We start from the raw sequence: 23,581 nt of genomic DNA, 5'->3' as shown, positions 1-23,581 counted from the left end.
AAGGAAAGAGATAAAAGTTATTTTATCTTTCAAAAATTAAAACAACAAATATGTTGAGTGTTGGATTAAAAGCTTTGATAGAAAATAATAATTTACTGGTGCAAATAAATAAGTTTCAAATAAATCAGAAATATATTTATAAATGAAAAACAGTTTTGAAAAACTAGTTTGGGAGAATTTGATCAAACAAATATTTTATTATTAAAATTGAAAAATTATCTTTAAAATAAATTATTTAAAAAATTATAGAATATAAATGATTATTATATTTAATAAAATTTAGTAAATATAAATAATTATTGTGATTGGTTAGAGGTAATAAAAAAATACTAATAAATTATTTTACTTAAATATTTTTGAGTATAATTATTCTAAAATATTTTTTTATATTACTTGTTATGTTAATTGAAAATAAAGTTATTTTTGTCTAAAAAATTAATAAATAAAAATATAATTATAATAAAATCAAGATTACCTTAATAATTTTTTAATACCTAAAATGAATGTGATAATCGAATAATTACTTATATTATTTATCATATCTTTATTAGTAATAAAAAATTATCATAATTTTTTATTATTAACAAAATAAATAAGATAATATAAATAACAAAAAATAAATTATTAAGATAATTTATATTACACATGAAGCAAACAACTTTTAAACGTTTTTAAACTTCATTAATGACATTAATTTTAATTCCAAAAGCTGGTTCATTTATTAAAAAATTTCCTAATTTCTACTTATCACTAAAACCACTTAATTAAAGTTAAGAAAACGACAGCGTGTAATCTCTAACGCACCCAAAGGGACTTTTTAAATGACACGAGTTGCAACGTCTCTCTGCAAATCCACATCATCATCGCCAACAAAGCGCGTCGCTGTTCCCCACACGACACCGTTTCACTCGTATTCCTCTTAGGTCCATCCTTTTCTCTCTACCCAACAAACGGAAACGTTCGCAGCTGGCTCACTCTTTGCCTACGTTCAGACGCAACACAAAAAGCAGGACACACTGACACGCCAAATACGAAGACTCGGACTCTCTTGTTCTGGTTTCTGTTTATGCTTCTTTTAATGGCTGAATCCGGGTTTCAACTATGAAGATCACTGAAAGCCCGCATCCCCGGAAAAGGCCGACTTCAGCTTCAGATCTCAAGCTCACTCGTAAGAACACCGGAATCCTAGTCTGAACCGGGTGAGAAAGCCCGGAGTCCCGGGTCGACGGAGTAGACCGGAGACCCCGCTCTTGAAGTGGAAGGTTGAAGATAAGGAGAGGAACCGGAAGGCTGAGGTTGAGGAAGAGGAGGTTAATGAGGATGGGTGGAGAAGTCGCCGGCAACATCGAAAGGCGGCGGCGGTCGTGTCTGCGAGGAAGCTCGCTGCTGCACTTTGGCGGTTGCAGGGGTCGGAGAATGGCAGCAGTGGCCGTGGAGAGTGTTTGGAGCGGTTAGGGTTTCAGGTGAGGTTTAAAGGTTGAGACTTTTTTATTGTTTTGTTTGTTTGAGAACTGTGTTTGTGTTTGGTTTGAGGAATTTAAATGAAGAATTATTGTGGGGTTTGTGTAATTATTTGATTGAAGTGATTTCTTGCTTTGTTGTGAAGTTTTGCAGTTTGAGGAGTGAGACTGATACTGATTTTTACGGCTCTGTCATTATCATTTTTTTATGTTTTTGATTACTCTTGTTGCTTAATTTTGAAGGGTTTTGTGTGTTTGTGCTTCAAGTTTTATACTTTTTAGTTTGATCATGATTTTGTCATAGCAGTGTTCTTTAGCTTGGTTTATACTACTTCTGAAGTGTATATAATACTGTATTTACACGCCCGTCATATTGAATTGGTTCTATATTGGGACTTTTATAAATGTTTAATGACTTCCCGGAAATTGGCTATCTTTTCAGGTGTGTTGTCTTCGTAAATGTGGATTTGTCTGGATGTTATCGTTCAGAATGCTTTTAAGTGCATTTGACAACATTTATCTGCATCTTTGATTTACTTGATTCTGTCTACAGATGTGTGTACACGTGTTAAATTGGCTTTTGCGAAAGGAATGTATCTGGAAGTGTTTAAATGGCTTCCGAGAAATTTAGGCTGTTTACTGCTGTACTGCATTTTGTCATTTTGTTATTTACTCTGATCTATCTGTCTGACTTGGTAAGTTTGTTCTGTCTCGATTTGGAGATTGTGAGGTTATTGTGTTATTTCTTTCCTGTAGCCTGGTTCTGGAGAAGTGGATGTTCCATTGGAAACATGTATCTGCATCTTTGATTTAGTTGATTCTGTCTACAGAAGTGTGTATCTGAAAGTGTATAAATGGCTTCTGAGAAATTAGTGTTGTTTACTGTATTTTGTTGTTTTTTATTTACTTTGATCTTTCTGTCTGACTTGGTAAGTTTGTCCGTCCCGATTTAGAGATTGTGAGTTAATTGTCTTATTTCTTTCCTGTAGCCTGCTTCTAGACAAGTGGATGTTCCATTAAAAACATTTATCTGCATCTTTGATTTACTTGATTCTGTCAACAGATGTGTGTACACATGTTTAATCAGCTTTTGCCAAAGGAATGTATCTTGAAGTGTTTAAATGGCTTCTGAGAAATTCATGTTTCTACTGGATTTTGTCGATTTGTTATTTACTTTAATCTTTCTGTCTGACTTGGTAAGTTTGTTCTGTCCTGTTTTGGAGATTGTGAGTTAATTGGTTATTTTTTTCGTGTAGCCTGGTTCTGGACATGTTGATGTTCCATTTCATGTTCGTCGAAGTGGCAAAGCATATGGTTCTGAACCAAAGGATCCTTTACAGAGCCCTAGCTCATCTATCACTGGCATTAAGAATGGATTCTTATGTAAGGTAATGTTTCTTAATTTATAACTGAACATGACTGTCGATAATTTGTCTGATTTGAAGAATATTGAGTGCCAATCATTTATGATAGTTCTTATAAAAAAGAATTTATTGAACTTATCGAAAAATTATTCATGGGAATTAACATAAGACTTACCCTGTTTTATCATCTTCAACATGTGGCATAAATTCTTCCTTGCTTTGCAACACACTATTTGATTGGATGTTAATGCAAATTTTGAAAGCACTATTTAAGTAAAATCATACCAAAGATTGGTTTTTTTCCTTAACTAGCCATTGCAATCATTACCTGATAACAAGTTCGTTTACTTTGCTTTAATTGATCAGTGTATAGAGAGATTGACATTTTCCCTGTGGAATAGTTAGTGCACATTTTACCCAGCATATGCACCTAATGACAAATAGAAGCTTGCAAATTAAATCCAGCTCAAGAAATCACCTGGGATTAACAAAATTCTGAGAGACAAATTATTTGAATTCTATTAATCTCCACATTGTGCATGTCTTTTACTTTTATGTCTTTTGTTTTTCTTCAATTTTGTTGGTATCATATCTTTTGCTTTCAGACTATCTTATGTCCTCTCTTAGCTTTCTTTATTTTAAACTAGTGTTAGACTATATAAAGGTTTGGCTTCCAGGAGTTTTTCTGCATTTATATATTTTTAGAAATCTAAGTTCCAAGTTTGAAAGTAACCAAATCTAAATGCATAAATTGTAAAACTCTATATTCTGGTGGAATAAGAGGAATTTTTAGGATTGCATCAATTATGCAATTCCATAGATTTTCTAAAAGAGAAAGGTTAGTGTCTGGGGTCTCTAGGTAGAATTTTGTAGGATGGTAACCACAGGTAAAATTAGACATCGATATAATAATTAGATGATGTATGTTGCAGATGGCAATATGTCTATTATCCTTATCAAATATACTCCAATCAAGAGTCACTGTGAACTCAAGATGAGGTCAGGCCTTATTCACCTAGACATATATAGCCTACATCAACAACCTAAGATTAGGTCTGGATTCGAGTCAAGCTAAACTTAAGCTCACTTGTAAGGACCAAATAAACATTAATTTAATTGTCAACATAATGGAAGATGTTCCAAAAACTAGTTAGACTTTATTTGGATTTTTCTCTTCGACTAGATATTGTCTAGCAAAAGCGGTCTTCCAATATCTTAGGTCGTGACTTGTTCATTGGATATATGATGTTTATCTTTGATTAGTCATGCGTCTATCAATCATATCTAGTTCTAGAGACTCATCATGTATTTCTTTAAACAAATTACAATAATATTTAATTGTACTACTGGTTTAATTCATCATCATTCCACAGGAGTAGTTGAGACTTGTACATTTTGCAGACCTATGCCATTATCCATGGCAATAATCTTCTAACATTAGTGCTTCATGTGTTACAAGTAAAGAATTACAAGCCTATATAAATGAAAAGTTCATGACTGGTTTTTCAATCAAGTATTATTGAGATTTGTTTGAGAAACACTTAGTGAATCTCTTAAACTAGAAATGATTGATCCACACATGATTTATCATAATTTCTACTATAAAATATATCTCACAAATTGAAAAAAACTTACACCTAATAAAATGTGAAGATACAACCGACGAATAAGGCCACAACCTAAGATACTGGAACCACTTTCACTAGACAACATCTAGAGGACTTGAGTACCCAAATGTTATAGGGGTACGAAACCATCGTAAGGGCTTGGTCTAGGCTATATACTTGGGCCAATAAGGCCAGCCTCATCTTGAGTCTGTTGGGACTCTCAACTAGAGTAGATTTGATAAGGATACTAGACATGCTATCATTCGCAACATACATCGTCTAATTATTAGGCTGATGTTTGATTTTACCTGTGGTTATCATCTTACAAAATGCAAAATTCTACTCATAGACCCCAATCACTAATCCTTCTTGTTTAGAGAATTTCTAGAATTGAATGACTAGTGGAGTCCTAACAATTCATCCGACTCTACCAGAGGGTAGAGTTTTACAATTTATGCATTGAAAAATTTATTATAGTTACTTTCAAACACGAATCTTAGATTTCTAACTTAGTATCAAGACTGCAAAAGCCTAATGATTCTTGATCCAAGACATGTTTCAACATGGTGGGTTGAGCTAAAAGAAGCTAGACCCTTGGGTTTAAAGCCAAGGAAGACCCATGGGCTAGCCAAGAAGAGTTAGACCTTGTTTTACACCGAGCCAAAGCCAAATTTAGATGGGCCACACCTTGTATGACAAGTGTGAACTAGTAGCACAAATGCACTTGAGGGAAAATGTTGGAATATATAAGACCCACATTGCGAAGAAAAATAAAAATTAAAGGGTGTATAATTTAATACATATCCAAGTTAGATTGACTTGAGTCATTTTAACAATTGGAAATCAAAACATGTTATAGCCTAAATTAAAACTCATAATTATTAAAATGTTAAAGTAGTTAGATTTCTAACAAGATTATCTAAGGATTGGCTGCAAACTGGCTAGGAGGGGGAATTTGCATATGGAAATTAGTAAAGTAGTGAGAGGGTAATAGAAACTTATATTGAGCAAAATGAGGGCTTAATTAAAATTTTTGGTTCTAGAAGTTAAATTTGGTATATAGCAGAAAGTACTTTTGCAAATTTTCACTTGGTATAAGAAATGAGATTAGCTGAGCTACATTTTCAGCTCAATGAGGAAATTTTAATTTCTGCTTTTGTTGAAATAAGGATGTTGCCTTACATTTTTCCTTCTTTCCTGTTCAATTTGATATTCTAATTATCTAATTGAAAACCTATTTCCTCTTATGTAGCTCGAGCCTTCTTTTCAGTTTTCTAATTCTGCAATGGAGGGGGCAACGAAGTGGGACCCTGTCTGCTTAAAAAAATCAGATGAGGCACAGCAGATCTATAGCAACATCAAGCTTCTTGACCAACAGGTAAGCGCTGTATCAGTGGTTGCTGCTCTTGAAGCTGAACTAGAGCAGATTCGCACTCGCATGCAGGAGCTTGAGACTGAGCGTAGGTCTTCAAAAAAGAAACTTGAGCACTTCTTGAGGAAAGCCAGTGAAGAAAAAGCTGCATGGCGGAGCAGGGAACGTGAGAAAATCCATGCATTTATTGATGACCTCAAAGTGGAGTTAAGTCGAGAAAGGAAAAATCGCCAAAGAGTAGAAATTGTCAATTCCAAATTAGTTAATGAGCTGGCAGAAACAAAATTAACAGCAAAAAGGTATATGCAGGACTATGAGAAGGAAAGAAAGGCGAGAGAATTAATTGAGGAAGTGTGTGATGAGCTTGCTAAGGAAATTGGGGAAGTTGAAGCATTAAAAAGGGATTCAATGAAGCTCCGAGAGGAAGCGGAAGATGAAAGGAAAATGTTACAGATGGCAGAGGTCTGGCGTGAAGAACGTGTTCAAATGAAGCTGGTTGATGCAAAGATAGCGCTTGAGGAGAAGTACTCTCAGATGAACAAACTTGTAGCAGAACTGGAGACATTTCTGAGGTCAAGAAGTGCACCACCAGATGTTAAAGAATTGAAAGAAGCCGAGACGCTACGACAGGCTGCTGTCTCTGTGAATATTCAGGACATCAAAGAATTTAAATATGAGCTGCCCAACCCAGATGATATCTTCTCTGTATTTGAAGATGTTAAATTGGGTGAACCCAATGAGAAGGAGATTGAACAATGTGGTGCTTATAGTCCTGTCAGCCATTCCTCAAAAATTCATGCTGTAAGTCCTGAGGTCAGTGAGGTTAACAGAGATAGCATTCATAGGCACTCTATTGCATATGTTGAGCAGAATATTGATGTGGAAGAAGATGATAGTGGATGGGAAACTGTGAGCCATCTTGACGATCAAGGCTCAAGTTATTCACCTGAAGGGAGTGCATTAGCTATCACTAATCGGCGACATAGTAATGTTTCAAGGAGTGGAATGGAATGGGATGATAATGGATATGAAGGAACCCCAATTACTGTAATCAGTGAAGTATGCTCAGGCCCAACAAAGAAGAAGGTGTCATCTATATCAAGGCTCTGGAGATCTGGCCTGAGTAATGGAGAAAACTATAGGATAATCACGGTTGAGGGGATGAAGGGTAGGCTTTCAAATGGAAGATTATCTAATGTGAGTATTGCATCACCAGACCGGGGGTCTGGTAAAGGTGGGCTCAGCCCTCCGGATTTGACAGGTCAATGGAGTTCACCAGACTCAGGAAATCCTCACATTATGCGAAGCATGAAAGGGTGCATCGAATGGCCTCAAGGTGCACAGAAGAATAGTTTGAAGTCGAAGCTTTTGGAGGCAAGGATCGAAAGTCAGAAGCTTCAGCTGCGACAGGTTCTTAAACAGAAGATTTAGGAGTAGCTCGTGAATTTGGAAGCCGAAGCTTGCTGAAGGTTACTGGAAACGTCAGTGGAAATAAGTGATTTATCTTTCAACCAGCTAAGGAACACCTTATCTCCAGCGAGTCCAAGCTGCTCAAGAAGTTCCTGAAAAGCTTGTGAATAATTACACAAGATCGGTCTCATAAACTTGCTCATGTCCCAGCGCCAACTTTTCTCCTGCATCTCATGCAATGCCCTGGAGTCTTGTTTTATGTTATATGTCAAAATATTGGAAACAACTTATCTTGGTCCTATTGTTGGATCCTCCATTGTGATGAGATGCACTGATTTCAATCATTGGGAGTATAGCAAATTTCTTTTCCTGTGATCCAGGGGGAGCAATTAGTGCTCTTTGTATCTTTGAAGATGTCAGGACACCATCAATAAAAGTAAATTTTAGACCAAAAATTGATATCCTTCTCTTTACTGCAGTCAGCTATGCCGTTGGGAAATTTTACGACTGAGCGCTTCTAACGTGTTCAGGCAATTTAGATCTTAATTCATTTGTCAAATTTTGCTAAGCTGCTCATCGGTACACAAGTGTTTGTGTTGGTGAGATGAAATCGATTTGAGTCAAGTTTAAAATTGATTTGAGTTGGGATTGAAGTCATAATTCCCAATTGAAGCTAGAATTCATTCAAGTTGATATATAATGTTATTGGAGGGTTATCGATAAAGTAAATAGTTAGCACGATAAACAGTATTAATAGATGGATAAATGAGTCAATTATAAACTAAACTAAAGCTTTAACTAAACAGTGTTAATAGATGGATAAATGAGACAGTTATGAGCTACACTAAAGCTTTAGCTAAATATTGATTTGTTCGAGCTATGTTGTGGAGTTGGTTTGAGTCAATTTGGATTAGATTCACTTTTAAATGTTTCAACAATCAACCTGTTTGTGACTTGTATACACTTCGACTCAAATCCATATGAGTCTCAAAGAAGTTGAATTTGAGTTGGAGCTTCAAATTGACAATTTGACTTGAGTTATATTTATTCACCTTTTTGGTGACATTGTTTTTTCCGTTGATGATATCCCTTAAACGATACTATATACTTTTTTAATAACACAATTCAATACCTTATCATCGACCGTACGATGATGAGATTATGATATTACATGGAGTTCTATGATACAAAAATTTGTGTCATTATCGGATCAATAGACATTTTATTAAGGAAAAAAATTGACAACAAGAGTGTAAGTATGACATATCTTCTGAGTCTTCTAACAAAGCAATAAGTGGCAAGTACCTGACAAAGAGTCTTCTAAAACCAAGTTCTGAATAATTAATAAACAATCCAGGAATGATCAACATTTTTGCATTTGGGGGAGTTCTGGAAATCACAGATAAAAATAATCTTACGATAAAACGATCTAATTACATTAAGAAAATGAGTTAAAGATAGATGTGTAGTTATGAAAAAAAAGACGTAAATTCTTTAGTGTACTAATTTATTAATGTAGTTTCCTTTTTAGTATAGTCTACCAAATCAATATAAATTGTACATTAATTATATAACACTAAAATTATGTCGACAAACAATAAATTTTATTACAAATGATAATATGTCATCATATGATTAGTTGATTTTGAAATAAAAATAAAATAACATTCTAATATATTATCGTTTGTTCTTAAGTTGATCTCTATTGTTTGTGCACATAATACTATACATTATATAAATGTTTAATTTACCCCTAATAATGCCGACCGGAAATGTTTTTCTCTCAAATTACATGAGAAAATCCATGAAACTTGAGCATTTCTTAAGGAAAGTCAGTGAAGAAAAAGCTTCATGGTGGAGCAGGGAATTATGCATTCACTGATGAACTACAAGCTGAGTTAGATCGAGAAAGGAAAAGTCGCTGAACAGTAGAAATTGTCAATTCCCGGATTAGTTAACGGGCTGGCTGATACAAAATTGACAGCAATAAGGTATATGCAGGAGTATGGGAAGGAAAGAAAGGTGAGAGAGGAAGCAGAAGATGTTAAGGAAAATGTTACAGATGGCAGAGGTCTGGTGTGAAGAACGTGTTCAAATGAAGCTGGTCGATGCAAAAGTGGCACTCGAAGAGAAGTATTCTCAAATGAAAAAACTTGTGGCACAACTGGAGGCTTTTCTGATGAGGTCAAGAAGTGCAACACCGGATGTTTAAGAATTGAAAGAAGCTGAGATGCTACGACAGGCTGCTGCCTTGGTGAATATTCAGGCAATGAACTTTGTGGGCATCCTCTTCCTAACAGTTGCTCTGGGATTGTACAGAATGAAAATGGAAGTGGCAAACATGGGGTGAATGACTTTATTATAATAATCAGATACAGGGCATTTATCTTATGTTAATTTGTATGTTCATTCTTCAATAATCAGATGTGATTTGTATATTATTACAACAAACTCAGAATGACTTTATTTTGTCCAATTAAGCGAACATCTTCTAGCTTTGCAGAATGAGTATCAGATATTTCCCATAGAAGCCATGTTTATTTAACTCTGTTCAATGCCTTCTAATAACGGAAGGATACATTAATGGGAAATGAAATTCCACTATCACCAAGAACTATGGTGTGTTCCCCAGAAGGTAGGAGAATATTGGCTCCATAGTCCACAATTCTTAAGCTCTTACAAGCATTAAACTCAAATTTAACCATCTTAGTCTTTCCCGATTCAACAAAAACCCTTTGGAAACCAATCACTTGCTTGATATGAGTTCCAGCAATGCCAGTTGGCGACTTGGAGTAAACCAAAATCACCTCACTGCGATCTAATTCACCTATATTTTGGACTGCCAAGTGAAACTTAAAATGTTCTTCACATCTTAGATCGTTTATCAGAATTGCAGGGCATCTGGGTTGTTGGGTGCCATTCATGTAGTTTATGTTTCGACAGGGTTTAAATTTATCCAGGTTTATGGAGATTAAGCTTTTCAAATATGTTATTTTATAGTTGAATTTAGTGTAGCTGAGACCATTACACAAATGGATACACTGTTGAACCATCGAAAAATTTATATCTTCAACCCAGGTAGCCTAACTTGGCAATAGGCCTCAATGACATAGAAGGCATGGGTAGCTTGTTGACATAATCAGATTAATACCATGTAATAGGCAATCTTCCACCTGAAAAATAAGTCCATATGCATATATTAAGACTAGCTTATCTGATATGGGAAAAAAATAAATAAAATGCTTGCCAGGGTTGTATTTGCCAAAAACTACATCTGCAATGGCTTGCCCACCATCCTGTCCAGGGTAGCCAGCCCATAAGATGGCTTCAATCTTTGCATTCTTCTTAGCAAATGAGACATTGACACCGCCAGCAGACATGATCACAAGAATAACTGGACCTTTGGCAACTTGTGCTGCTTGCTTGATAAGGTCAGATTGGTAACCTGGAAGTAGGTGACCTTCTCTATCCAATGCCTCATCCTCCACGGATAAGCCCAACCCAGCTAAAATTATAGTTGCATCAGCATTCTTTGAAGCTTCCATGGCTTGGAATATCAAGCTATCACTCTTGCAAGCAACATCACTGCATCCCTTTCTGTAAGTAACATTGGCATAAGCTGAGAAGCCATCAATAGCAGAGGTGTACTGACATGGAATACCTGCATAATTTCCAAGCATGGCATCTGTGGCATTGGCATGTGGCGCAATCAAAGCCAGGGTCTTGAACTTTGAGGAATCAAGAGGCAAAGTCTGGTTATCATTCTTCAGAAGAACAGTTCCCTCTTTTGCTGCTTCTTTGGCTAAATCTATGTTTTCAGGAGAGCACATATCAGCCCTTCCAAGAGATTTATATTGAGGGTTTTCATCGAAAAAGCCTAGCCTCATTAGCACTGCATAAAGGTGGCTCAATGACTTGTCTATATCTTCCTCTCTAACCTTCCCTTGTTCCACTGCATTTATGGTGAAGCTGGTGTAGTAGTTCCCACATTCCACATCTACACCTGAATAAATATTGAACCTAATTGTTTAGAAACCCAAGTAAACCCATCATGGTTATTATAGTATAATATAACACTCAATCATGTAATAACACATCATCTGAGTACTCTCAAATTGTGTGCACATAACATTGTTCTTAATATATAATCTGCTTTTTGTGCTTGTGCAATGGCACTCTATTTTGTGTCACCAAGAAATTTGTGGTTCACAACAATAACTTCTAATGCACCACAATCTGAAACTATGTATCTGAAAAAAAAATACTGAGTTACTTAAAAGGAAACATTTCGATGAATAATATATTTATCAGCAGCACACACACACACATACACACACACACACACACACACACACACACACACACATATATATAGGATCTAAATTTAGTACCCATGAAGATCCCATTCTCCCCTACTGGTCTGATTTAAAAGTTTAGGATCGGCACAAGAAGGTATGCTGTTGACACGATTATAAGAGCAGCTAACACTGCTAGCATCGCCTTCTTTAACGCACATTTTGAATGGTCTTTGAAATGTCTCAATCATATCTTGCTCAGTCACCTTCAAATCAAAGAAAATTCCGATAAAAAGAATTTCTGAAGTTGATTATTATTTGACATGCAGGAATTACCTTCACGTCATATTGTAAACGGTCGACTCCCTTCCAGTTTTCAAGGTCATAGGCAACATAGTGCTTGCAACAGGAAGAAACTTTCAGGGGTCTGGAGTTGAAATCCTCATAGTTTTCATATCCCTGCACATCTTGCAGCCCTCAAACATCGTTTACAGCATATCTAACAATAACAGAAGGATCTTCACCTGATGTTTCCATGATTCTTCCCCATCTGGGATCTCTTACTACGTTAACATTTGGACCCCAAAATGTTAAACCAATCCGCCGTAGATCGTAAATCGCTCTTGCTTCTGTCGAGATGGCCTGCAATAAATGAAACAAGTGCTACTTAAACTAAATGTGATACCCTTCACATAGTAAAACACATAAGAGATTGTTGAGTTTGTATATATATCATTTGTTGCTCGGAAATACTTAAATAAAACTAGCTAAATAATTTGAGTTATTAAGTGTATGTCTGAAAGCAAGTGGATCGGGCTATTAGGATAGGATGTTGAGTCCCATAAGAGAGGAGAGTTGTGAATGTGACACTCCTAAGTCCTCACTAAGTCAGGTAATGGATGAAAATCCTACATATTCTCTTGAGCGATGGTTCCTTCAATCTCAGTAAAAACATTAAATCCCAAAAGGTGAATATGACAATTCCAAATCCCAAAAGCAAAACTATGATGAATGTGAGGAAATAAATATGACACTTCTTGGTTATTGTTGTGTAACATAAGAGAGCAAAATTATGATGAAGTGTGCATCTAAAGTCTTATAAAAAGAGTGAATATGATAGTTTTAGAAAGTAAAACTATGATAAACTAAGTGTTAACAATATCTTTACAATTCGTCAGAATATTATACTATAATATAATAGTATATCTCTTTAATGTGATGTTTTCTTTGGTAAGCAGCAGAAGAATAATAACCTGGCCAATCTTTTTCCACAATGACTCGTTGAAGGAAGCTGTAGTGAGTATGACAGTGGGAAACATCGTTGCTGATGGGACAACGCTATCAAAAACAGTGGTAGGGGAGAAATTGGACAAGCCATGCAGAGCCTCAGACCCCCAGTTATATGACAGCAATCCCAACCTGGGCACACCAGCAGCCACAGGTCCCAGCTGCTTCACCTTTTCCTCAAGTGTCATACGCCCCACCAAATCCTTCACCCTCGCCGCATAGGGTAGCAATGAGTCACAGAAAGCAAAGCTCGACATTTGCAATTCAAGCTCAGCAAACCGGGATGGATCACACACATAGGTATAATTACTAACACTGCTCCCAAGATTAACAAGAAAAGCATTTAACAGACAGATTAAGAATAGAATAAAACTGAGAAATTTAGCCATGGCTTTGTGTGAGACTTGTTAAGGACTCCTGCATGGTGTTTTTATTCAGAATTTTGCAGATGATCCAACCAATGTAATCATTCAGTTTTCACATTTAGCTTTAACTAACATGGCGTTTTTTAAGTTACTACTCTGACAGGTTAATGTAACCATTCAATTAACGGAGCTTACATTAATGGGGCTTCTTCCAGAGATAGACTCACTTCTAGAGGAAATAGAAATAAGGTTTACAGAAACAATATCAATGTAAACCATTCAATTTTTTCATATAGTTTTTACATATAAGCAACTCTGTGAACAAAATCACAACTGAAACTGTTTATTGTTGTATGGTCTTGTATTGACTATAACATGGATCGGGTTTTTTAAAATCAAAGCCCAAAGGCCCACCCGCCAAAAATTTCGGGTTTTGGCGCAAAAAATAAATACGAATTAAAAAACAGATCTCCTCTCTCTTCGTGTCTCTGAGCGCAAATTGGAATGGCGGATTTTGAGCCACCGTCGTTCTCTCTGGGGCTCGATTTGGATACCCAGTTGGGTCCCCCGATCCCCATCCTACCCATAGACCCATCTCCTCAAGCTTCCCCTACCCATGCCGGCATCCGTACGGACAATATCGATGATCTGGAGCAGGTGGAAGTCATGGACTCAGATCCTGAACCGGAACTCGAAACAACCCGAGTGCTCAAGCGCCTTAGACGGGGTCTTGGAGCTGGACTAGCAAACCCAACATCGACGCCGTTGTCAGAGAAGAAGCAAGTAGTAGAGCAGCGGAGGTGTTTTGACTGTGATGATGAGATTGAAGAGTTCTCTTCACAGGAGGAGGGTTTGATAATTAGAGGTAAATTAGTTTTAATTAATCATTTTATTAAAGTGGGTTTTAAGTGTTAATCAGTGTTTTGACTAATGCAGTATTGTTTTTTTTTTTTTTAATATCGTAAATAAAGGTTTAGCGTGAACTTTAAATTAGGGTTTTGGTACTCATTTTGTGCTCATAAGATAGAAAATTTTTAATTGTTTTTTATATGGGTTAAGATGAAATCTTTTATAATTTTTTTTAGTGGGTTTCTCTGGTTAAACGTCTGTTTGTTTTTTGCGGTATAATTTGAAATCTTTTATATGTTAGTATCCCTGGTATCATTTGAAATGTCAATTTAATGCTTTTAATTTTTTTTTAATGATGTTTTCCGAATCAATTGTTTTTTTAAGTGCAGATCAGCATTCATCAGTACGACATCAGTCTATTTGTAGCAGTTCGAAGACCCCATTGCGTGGACATGGAGTTTTTATCACACAATCATTGAGGAAGGGTGGGAAAAGAGAACATGCTTCTGATGCACTTTCTTCTTCAAGTCTGGCTACAAACCAGAATGGATGGATGTTTCCGAAATTAACTATTAGTCCTCTTCGGAGGTTTCAGTTGCTTGATTCTGATTCCGACACTGATCAGCCTTCTGTCAGTGAAGATGTAAGCAGAGGAGCCCAGAGAATTGATTCATCAATGAAGGAAGCAGAGTGTACTGCAAGTGAACAAAAGAAAAAAAGGCCGCTGGATGGGCAACAAAATGAGGATTTATGGAAGGATTTTTGTCCAATGAAGAGCTCTCACATTCCAACACCTGTTTTGGACGAGTTTTGTGAAGAATATTTCCAATCTGTTAAGGATAAAATGCCTTACCAAAGTATGAACAGCAATGGAAACTTTGAACAGTGCTGGTATCCATCCGATCTTCTTCCTCCTTCGCATTATTACTTTTTTCATGATGATCCAAGGATTCAGAAATTGGTCCAGAATCGCTTGCCCTACTTTTTTCCACTAGGCATTGTTGGAAACAGAGGAAGTCAGCAGCCTGGTGCATCAGTTATTAATTATATGTAACCTCTTTGCAAACTTTTTGGTTAAATTTCCTGTGAACAACTTCATCCATATTATTTATGCAATTATATCTAACTGTGTCAGGAACCAATTCAGCAATGGAGAAGCTTCTAAACAGAAAGGAACTCAGAAAGCTAAAACAAATAAAAGCTCAAGTAGGGGAAGAAAAAAATCAGAAAAGCCAAATACTGAAGATTTGCATGCTTCTGAAGGCTGGGTAGACCCAAAAAGCAGTGCAATTCCAAAGGATGCTGGCAAAAGAAGAGTTCATGCAAAAGGTCAATCTGCAGGCCATTGGTATACTTCACCAGAGGGAAGGAAGGTAAGTTGAATTATAATCAACCATTTCTTTTACTCGATAAAAGTGCATTTGTGATGTAGAAGTTCTATAGCTCCATCGTTTACAACTGGCTTATAATGGCCCATATCACTGCCCTGAAATTATTCAAGAAACAGCCTTTTGACACATATACTATGTCATCAGTACTTCTAACAAAAGTAGAAAGAAACAGCCTTTTTACATACTATGTCATCAGTAGTTACTAACAAAAGTAGGCAGTTGGGTGGAACTGGAGGGTTTCTATTGTTATTCCTTTCCACTCAGCTAGCTATGTGTTTATAATTTCTTACTATTTAGACTGCATATATTTCATCAGTAAATAATCAGTTACATCCTTCTATAATTCTCTGCAGGTTTACATCTCCAGGAGTGGGCAGGAGTTGACAGGTCAATTTGCTTATAGACAATATAGAAAGGTACATATTATATCAAAAAACATTTTATGTTAGCATTTTGATACTCAGTTAACTAACAGTTCATACAAATGGTTTTTTTAGGAAACTGGCACAGGGTTTAAGAAGTCGAAAAAGAAAACTAGCGGCAAAAATAAGAAAGCCAAGAGTTGACATCTTCAGGGTGTCAGTTCTCAGGTTTTGTGGATTTTTGTAATTGGGTTCGGTAACCTGCATTCTGATTGTACAGTTGTTCTGGATTATTGTGAAAGTATAATGTTGCAGGTCTCTCACTTCGCTTACCCCTTTGAGATGGTAAGAAATTACAGATGCTTGGTATTTTGTAGTTAATACAAAGTTGTGAAAAGTTCTGGATCCAATTCTGAATCAGAATTTATGTTCTAATCATATCAAAATCCCATATAACCATCCACCATCCTAGATTGATACCATTCAATGTGTTGTAATTTGCTACTCAAAAGACGATGAAACTGGACTTTTCTCAGAAAGATCAGTAAAAGGAAAAAATGAGTGTAAAGATGAACAAGCAATACACTGCACTTCCTTTATAAACATCATACAAAATTCGTTAAGCATTGCATTGTCAATGAACTCTAGCAAAATTTTTTTGAATTCACAAATACAACAAACCAAACAATAAAATTCGGTATACATAACAAGAGTCAAGCCAGTTTTCTTCCGTATTTGTATAAAATCCCACTTAACTTTTTCTTTTTCTGTGATAAATTCTATTGATGACCAATGACATCTTCAAACTTTCATTTAATAATAGATGGTTGGAAAAAACTGTGGAGACTAACATTGGCAGTTTGCACTTAGTGTATGGCTAAAAATCAAATGATTAACAATAACAAGTCCTGAAATAAAGCTACTCTCCAAGGTGGTGATCTAAGCCTTAAATCTAGCCTCAATGCTTTGGATGTGTCTTTCTCCAAGCTGGCTGGCACTTCCTGAAATCAATTTAACAAAAATTAATACACTTGAGATGAAAATAAGGTTCACTAAAAGTAAATAGTTCCATATACATAAAAATGAATCTAGCCCCTAACACAACGTAGAATTACAGAATGGATGGTGTGGAAATCCATTAAACAAGAGCTACTGAATACTTTTGATGAAATTAACAATATCAGAAAGTAAAGAATGGAAAATACATTATTATAGCAATAAATGAATCAAGCCCTAAGGGATGGTACATAATTGAAACATGGTAGTGAAAACCATTAAACAAAAAGTTAGTAAATGCTTCCGAAGAAATTTAAAAAATTAACAAGTAACCAACTTGCGAATAAATAATTTATGGGAACAGATGGACTAGTTGATGATGGATAGTGAGTGTGAAAATTGCAGAATGGGTTAAGGGAAGAGTTAGGTCAAGCACATTTCCTTGTCCATAAATCAGTGTTGGACTGATAAAAGTCCCATAAAAACCTACAGGGCAAAGTAGAATGCAATAAAGATAAAATTCTCCCCATATATACAAGTTCTTATCTCCTTCCTAAATATATGATGTATAAATAATTATGAGAAGATATTTGATCTTGTAACAATGATTGACTTTGTTATCATTTACCTTTTTTTTTTTTTAACGACGAATCAATAAAAATCTAACTTTTCTAATATGCAAAGTAAAAGCACAAGAATAGTACAATTTTAGTTCCTCTGTCCTGTTCCTGATGTCAGTTGACCATAACACAGGGTCAGTGTTCTTTGGTAAGGAATCTTGTAGTTGAGTTTTCTCTCTTAGCCACTTCTCTGCTTTGAAGCACTCATTAATGACCTGAAATATTGAAAATGTCAAGCATAGCGAAAATGATCATAAAAATATAACTGTCACTATGACACAAGAGTAGTCATACAAATTCTTTTTCCTGAGCTGAAAGTGGCTCAACAGCAGTTCGGAACTCAACAATCAATTGTAATAATACTCTTTTAGCTTGAGCTCGAGCTTCTCCATCTTTATATCGATTCTCAATTGGATCCACCAACTACATGAAACCAATAAAAATCAAACTGGGATGAAGAACAAAAGAGCAAACATTGAGATTCAGATAATGACTCACTTTTTTAAGATCCTGCAGTTTCGAGGCATATGCGTTTTCAGTTTCATCATCACCATCCCCATAAAGCCACTCCTCTGTCTGCTGTAGATTCTTAGATATTCCTTCTCTCTCCTGATCAGTTGCAAAGCTCCGATATGTGTTGAAAAGCTATAGACATACATGTTATAGTTTAGAAAGCCCGTAATAGATACAAATGCACATAATATGAACCAAAATTCCTTAGTTTGACTATACCATATGGAAAGAAATACCCAAATAATAGTTCATCTATTTATATGGTTTATGCTAATAATAATAATTCCCTCTTTTGGTCAAGGAGAGACATTTGAAGCTATATTCTCGTGATGACACAACAACATTTATATTAGTTCTCACTCACATGTAAAAAAAAAAAAAAATGAAATGTATTAGTTGACAATATGAAAGCCATCCATTGTACATTATAGAGCCACATAAAAATCTACCATATATCTTTTAAATAGGTCATAAAATCCATTTACCAGTGCTTTATAGAATGGAATTACTAGATGCATTGAAAGTGTTATAAATTCTACGAATGAACATAAAAATTAAATTAAGGTTATGACATAAGTTAGCAGGTTAAGTCAAAACTGGGCAACATCTTTGTATCTCAGGATGACAATCTGTATTAATTGAAGTTTTAAAATCTTGCCTTACTCCGTGTCTCATAGACATAAGACTCCAAGTTATTTTTTTTGTCTTTGATTTGTTCTATAGTTCGATCATGTTGGGCCAACTGATGTTCTTTCTCTTGAGCATTGGTGAGCTCAGCTGCAGTAGTTTCACCATATATATTTTCACTAACTGACATCTCAAGTCTCCTGCCGGACTTGTCTTTTGACACACCATCAGCCTGCAGGAAAACAGCTCAAAGATTTACTTCTACACCAAAGCTTTACCCATAGGATTGTATTGAACATTATTCTATTCGGCAACAAAAGACCGAATGATGGGGAAAATATTGCACGTATCCTAAAGATGAAAATTCCACATTAACATAGGTCATTTCCATTCCCATTGCAATAAGAATGGCAAGAAACTTACAGAAGAATGTCCATGGACATTTTCAACCGCTGCAGACTCCATTTTACCCATTTTAGAGGGCTCTGTAACCGGATCATCTACATGACCTTCTATCAACTGAAGCCGCAATATTAAATACCACAAACGGAAACTCTCAGCAAACTGAAAACTAGTAAGCTACACAAGATAACAGAACAAAAGAGACTTCTTACTCACCGAAGCTGATTCAACAGTGACAATACCATGGAGGTTTAGTTTGACTTTAACTTTAATCCTCACATTATCACTATGGGAGCCCTGGAAAGGGCCAATCTGCATATGCATACCCAGCAACTTAATAGCTATTACAATCCAGTCAAAACAGGAGTTTTCTCTTCAAAAAGTACACTTACAGTGAAACGGCTAATTTTTGAAGATATACCAGATGGCAATTCACCTGGACTAACATAGAATGCTTCCAAATGAATCAACCCACTCCGCTGAAATGTCAAAAGTTTAACACTTGGAATGGGTTGACCTTTAGGAAACAGTAAGCCATTGGCATTTGATCCCAGGCATATTGGACCTTCATCTGACGAGATTCCTATGGAGAAAGGGATAGAATCTTGAACCTGCATAAGACCAATGACTGGATATTACCTTCCGCATTATATAAAAGATACACAAACTTAAATATACATCTGCATAACAGATAACATGCGGCAGGTAAAAGTTTTTTTTTTCTTTTGTTTTTACCAATCCAATTTCAGGCATGTATAATCTCTTATGTAACTACTTCTGGCAAGTATAAAATCATCATATTTTCTAAAACAAAACAAACCAGCCAAAAGTTGGTCTTCAGATATTACTTTTCACTCAAAACAGTAAAGAAAAGGAAGCAATTAATGTCTATTCATACCAAGACTCTACAGATCATAAGTATGCTTGTTTCCCAAAATCTTGCCAACAATAATTCAGAATTTCTATTATATCAGAGCCATGAAATTTTTACAACAATCAAAAAGACAAAAACTAAAGCCCCTCTCTATTATATTGATTTTATTCACTTTAAACCAACCGGGACAATTTAAAGTTTCAAGAGGAGAAATTCTTACGAGGTAATTAGCAACTACCAATGTGTCCTTAAAATAACAAGTTGAAGCTCCTTGGAAAAAAACTCAAAACATAAACAAGAGGTCAATAACTAATACTTATTTAAAAATACCTCGTATTCTTTGACCCGAAAAACAGGACTGAGCATTGCACACTGGAGTGCACAGCCACGTGCCACACACTCACTTGCATTCAAAGTCCGCTTAGGTTCTCTACTAAATATAGAAGTTAACAATCTAGTAATAGCTGGTATCCTAGACCCTGACCCAACAACCTCGACAGAATGAACTTTGTCCACAGTCAACCCAGCATCTGCTAGAGCTTTTTTGCAAGGAACACTAATCATCTCTAACAGTCCTGAAGCCAGCTTCTCAAACTCTTCTCTTTTAATAGAACTTCTAACGTCTTTCTCGTCCATCAAACACTCAATATTCACAGGTGCCTCTGGATTAGCACTAAGAACTCTCTTCAACTTCTCACATTCTGCTCTCAGCCTAATACATGCCTTAACATTAGAATACACATCAATATTATACTTCTCTTTGAACTCTCCGGCAAAATAACCAAATAACACCTCATCAAAGTCTCTCCCTCCCAAATTGTCATCAAATGCATGTGAGAGAACCCTCATGTGCCCAGCTTCAAAAGCTACAATAGAGACCTGGGTATCACAATGACCAATATCAACAAATGCGACATTAGTTGCTCCTGAACTAGAGAAATCTGTTTTATAGATCCCATAACCAAGTGCAGTTGCAGTACAGTCATGTATCAATCTCAAAGGCTTCAACCCAGCTATTGATGCAGCATTCAAATACTCGCGTCTCTGCAAATCTGTAAAGTATGATGGAACCCCAAAAACACAATCTGTAACAGGCATTTCCAAGCCTTTCTCCGCAATATCTTTCAAATGAGCAAAGAGCATCCCCATAATCTGAACAGGAGTAAATGTATGTGTCTCACCCAAGTATCTCACATTAATCCAGATGCCACCATCAGGGCCTTCACAAGATGGAAATGGTAACCTTTTTAGCTCATTTTCTAACCCAGGTTCCTTAAATCTCCTACCAATCAGTCTCTTTATTTGAGATATTGTGGATTTTGGATTCATCATTGCAGAAGCAACCCCAGAAGACCCAATAAACCGCTGCTTCTCCCCAAAACATACAACGGCCGGGGTTTCACGTTTTGATTCCTCATTCAACAACACATCAACACCCCGTTGCTTTACTGCAGCAATAACACAGTTTTCATTCCCAGTATCAAAGCCCACCACACTCATTTCGATCGACCAAGCACAAATACATACAGAATAACACTTAGAATATGAACCCGCCAATAAACAACCAAAGTCAATGCACTTTCCCTTCTACTCCTTCCAAAATAACCACTTTTTACCAGTACCTCTTACAGTATCCAAACCAAACGCTGCATACAACAATATATCAGCTCATGTTCATCATAACAGAATCTAAAAAGGTAGTAATATTCTATGCCTAGTCGATCATGCTTTGTTTCAACAAGACATAGAATATAACATAAGCCAAAACATCTAAATTTTCATATAAAGATTTTCATTTATAATATTTCAATAGAAACAGAATCCTTCATTCACAAACCCTGACATTACCATTTGACTCAAATGCGTTTAATTTTTCAATCCAACTAAACCAAAACAATAGCACCCAGAATTTCATTTTCTTTCTAGTTCCCCATCTTCCCGTCAACCAAACGTCCGATACTACGTAAAAAACCACAAACCTAATAGCAAAATGATAAACTGGAAAACAAAAGTGAAAACATTGATCACGGCCTATAGAGATTCAAACATTAAAGGTAATAGAAACAAAGTACCTGCCTTGTAATTGAAAAAACAAAACTTTGATGATGAGATGATGCAGAAAGTGAAGAACAATGAAACCTTAGAATTGAAGACAAAGTGAGGTGGTGGTAAAGAGACAATATCTCTGCTATATGCCCGCAGAGGCAGATATCATTTCGCTCTGAAAATTTACACGCGCAGTGCGTACTGGGTCAATTTTATCAATCTGTAAGGGGCAAATTGAGAGAGTTTCACTTAGTTTAAGTCCCTTATTTTCTCCACGTTTCTTATCCCCATATTATAACATAATAATTTTGTCAAATTTTAATTAATTTTTAAATAATAAACATTTATTTTTGTACTAATTGTGTGGGTTTGACCAACATAAATTGACAAAATAAGAAGAATTAATTTAATAAATTACCCTTTATTATTATTATTTTAATGCCTTATTGTTTTAAATCCATAATTTCCATATTTTTAATGTCTTTTTTGTTTTTTTAAATAGGCATGGTCTATGGTATGTAGTATCCAAATACGCATTCATTCTAATGATTAATGAGCATTAATTTAAAGCTTAGATTAGATCAAGTTTAACTAAAATAAATAGTATCAAATTATGATTCAATCACCAGGGTAAGAATCGAATAGTTAAACTAGGATATTAAAATCCCTAAAATGAGTCTCAAATCAAATTTCTACATCCACATAATTTGAGTTCTCAGTCTCTTATGTCAAGGTTGACAACCAAACTTCCTTTCAATTTTCGTCACCTATAAGACCTAATCCTTCCTTAATTGTTTTTGCCAATAAATTATAATTTTTTTTATATACACAAGACAAATTATAATAACTACAATTGAAATAAATGGATGTTTCAAATGTTGTAAAAGATTTCGAGACATTGCCCAATTTGTTTGGGGAAATGGCTTATGGATTGGATCAAGTAATATTGTCATGTGTGTTACTAACAAAGGATTAAGAATGTTATGGTGGAAATCATAATTGAAATGGAAACGGAAATGGATTTTTTTTTTTAGGCTAAAAGATTATTTTTCACCCAAGTTTTATTTCAATCTCAAAAATATATTCGTATAAGTTAAAAAATTCAAATACTCACTTATAGGTTAACTTTTATTAGAATTTTCTTTTAGAAGTAAATGTAAAATCATCATTTTATTATTAAACCTTAAAAAATTATATTATTTCCCCATTCTTTAGTTTAGAAAACTAATAATTTCTCCTATGGTTAAAATTTAAAAAGTTTTATTCCCTTCCTAGGGTTTCAATTTTTCAAGCAATTGACAATCTTTGACTATCTCTCTCTTCTTCTGGTCTTATCCTCATAAGAAAAGACAGTATTTTGTTTAGACGAACTCATTTTCATCAATTCATCATTAATTCTAGATGAATCGACAAAGATAATAAATTGTTTTTATTGCTTAAAGATCCAGTCTCACTATCTTTCAATAAAGACGATTCATCTTTATCCAGACAAAGTTTTATCTTTTTTAGTGAGGATGAGACCAGAAGAAGAGAGAGAGATGATTGGAGGCTATTGGTTGTTGAAAAGGGGAAACGTAGCTTTTAAAAATTTAATAATGAGAGAAATTATTATTTTTCTAAACTAAGAGGAAAAATGAATAAATTTTTAAAATTTTTGGATTTAATAAGAAAATAACTTGGTAGGAAATAGTCCATCGTCCTTATTTTTATATATGTTATATTGTTATTTAGATTATGAATT

General features: G+C 35.3%; 3 protein-coding genes and 1 pseudogene across 5 annotated transcripts; 2 read left to right on the top strand and 2 right to left on the bottom strand.

Annotated features, from left to right (window-relative positions):
- Window positions 1-877: 877 nt before the first annotated feature.
- LOC123221856 (eukaryotic translation initiation factor 3 subunit A-like) lies at window positions 878-7,668 on the top strand. 2 transcript variants are annotated; one of them, XM_044644802.1, is made up of 4 exons: window positions 878-1,463; window positions 2,014-2,155; window positions 2,717-2,848; window positions 5,684-7,668. In XM_044644802.1, the coding sequence occupies exons 2-4, from the start codon at window positions 2,072-2,074 to the stop codon at window positions 7,232-7,234; spliced, it is 1,767 nt and encodes a 588-aa protein (XP_044500737.1). In that variant the 5' UTR covers window positions 878-1,463; window positions 2,014-2,071; the 3' UTR covers window positions 7,235-7,668. The 2 variants fall into 2 exon arrangements, with proteins under 2 accessions (XP_044500737.1, XP_044500745.1); XM_044644810.1 differs by lacking the exon at window positions 2,014-2,155 and having other exon boundaries at window positions 881-1,463.
- A 2,106-nt stretch (window positions 7,669-9,774) lies between these two features.
- Window positions 9,775-13,184, bottom strand: LOC123194652 (annotated as a pseudogene).
- Window positions 13,185-13,640: 456 nt separating this feature from the next.
- LOC123224429 lies at window positions 13,641-16,172 on the top strand. The gene is made up of 5 exons (XM_044648087.1): window positions 13,641-14,025; window positions 14,399-15,059; window positions 15,145-15,382; window positions 15,754-15,816; window positions 15,898-16,172. Exons 1-5 carry the CDS (start codon window positions 13,665-13,667, stop codon window positions 15,964-15,966), a joined length of 1,392 nt encoding a protein of 463 aa, XP_044504022.1. The 5' UTR covers window positions 13,641-13,664; the 3' UTR covers window positions 15,967-16,172.
- A 160-nt stretch (window positions 16,173-16,332) lies between these two features.
- On the bottom strand, window positions 16,333-22,089 carry LOC123224418 (heat shock 70 kDa protein 16-like). Of its 2 annotated transcripts, none has more exons than XM_044648074.1 (10): window positions 21,871-22,089; window positions 20,125-21,440; window positions 19,313-19,531; window positions 19,137-19,232; window positions 18,942-19,037; window positions 18,550-18,750; window positions 17,877-18,023; window positions 17,673-17,801; window positions 17,463-17,593; window positions 16,333-16,763 (listed from the first exon to the last, which is right to left on the bottom strand). In XM_044648074.1, exons 2-10 carry the CDS (start codon window positions 21,292-21,294, stop codon window positions 16,721-16,723), a joined length of 2,232 nt encoding a protein of 743 aa, XP_044504009.1. In that variant the 5' UTR covers window positions 21,295-21,440; window positions 21,871-22,089; the 3' UTR covers window positions 16,333-16,720. The 2 variants fall into 2 exon arrangements, with proteins under 2 accessions (XP_044504009.1, XP_044504013.1); XM_044648078.1 differs by having other exon boundaries at window positions 21,867-22,083.
- Between the last annotated feature and the right edge of the window lie 1,492 nt (window positions 22,090-23,581).

This window comes from Mangifera indica, chromosome 1, assembly GCF_011075055.1.
Source record: "Mangifera indica cultivar Alphonso chromosome 1, CATAS_Mindica_2.1, whole genome shotgun sequence".
Classification (NCBI taxonomy): domain Eukaryota; kingdom Viridiplantae; phylum Streptophyta; class Magnoliopsida; order Sapindales; family Anacardiaceae; genus Mangifera; species Mangifera indica.
The sequence above is the reverse complement of the archived record's forward strand: the minus strand, read 5'-3'. Positions and strand labels throughout refer to the sequence as shown.

Coding starts and splice junctions, on each gene's coding strand:
- LOC123221856 (XM_044644802.1), top strand. CDS start 2,072: ATGGCTTCCGAGAAATTTAGGCTGTTTACTGCTGTACTGCATTTTGTC. Junction 2,156..2,716: donor TGATCTATCTGTCTGACTTG/GTAAGTTTGTTC, acceptor TTTTTCGTGTAG/CCTGGTTCTGGACATGTTGA. Junction 2,849..5,683: donor AGAATGGATTCTTATGTAAG/GTAATGTTTCTT, acceptor CCTCTTATGTAG/CTCGAGCCTTCTTTTCAGTT.
- LOC123224429 (XM_044648087.1), top strand. CDS start 13,665: ATGGCGGATTTTGAGCCACCGTCGTTCTCTCTGGGGCTCGATTTGGAT. Junction 15,060..15,144: donor GCATCAGTTATTAATTATAT/GTAACCTCTTTG, acceptor TAACTGTGTCAG/GAACCAATTCAGCAATGGAG. Junction 15,817..15,897: donor CTTATAGACAATATAGAAAG/GTACATATTATA, acceptor TGGTTTTTTTAG/GAAACTGGCACAGGGTTTAA.
- LOC123224418 (XM_044648074.1), bottom strand. CDS start 21,294: ATGAGTGTGGTGGGCTTTGATACTGGGAATGAAAACTGTGTTATTGCT. Junction 18,024..18,549: donor TCTATGAGACACGGAGTAAG/GCAAGATTTTAA, acceptor GTATGTCTATAG/CTTTTCAACACATATCGGAG. Junction 17,802..17,876: donor AACTGCAGGATCTTAAAAAA/GTGAGTCATTAT, acceptor GGTTTCATGTAG/TTGGTGGATCCAATTGAGAA.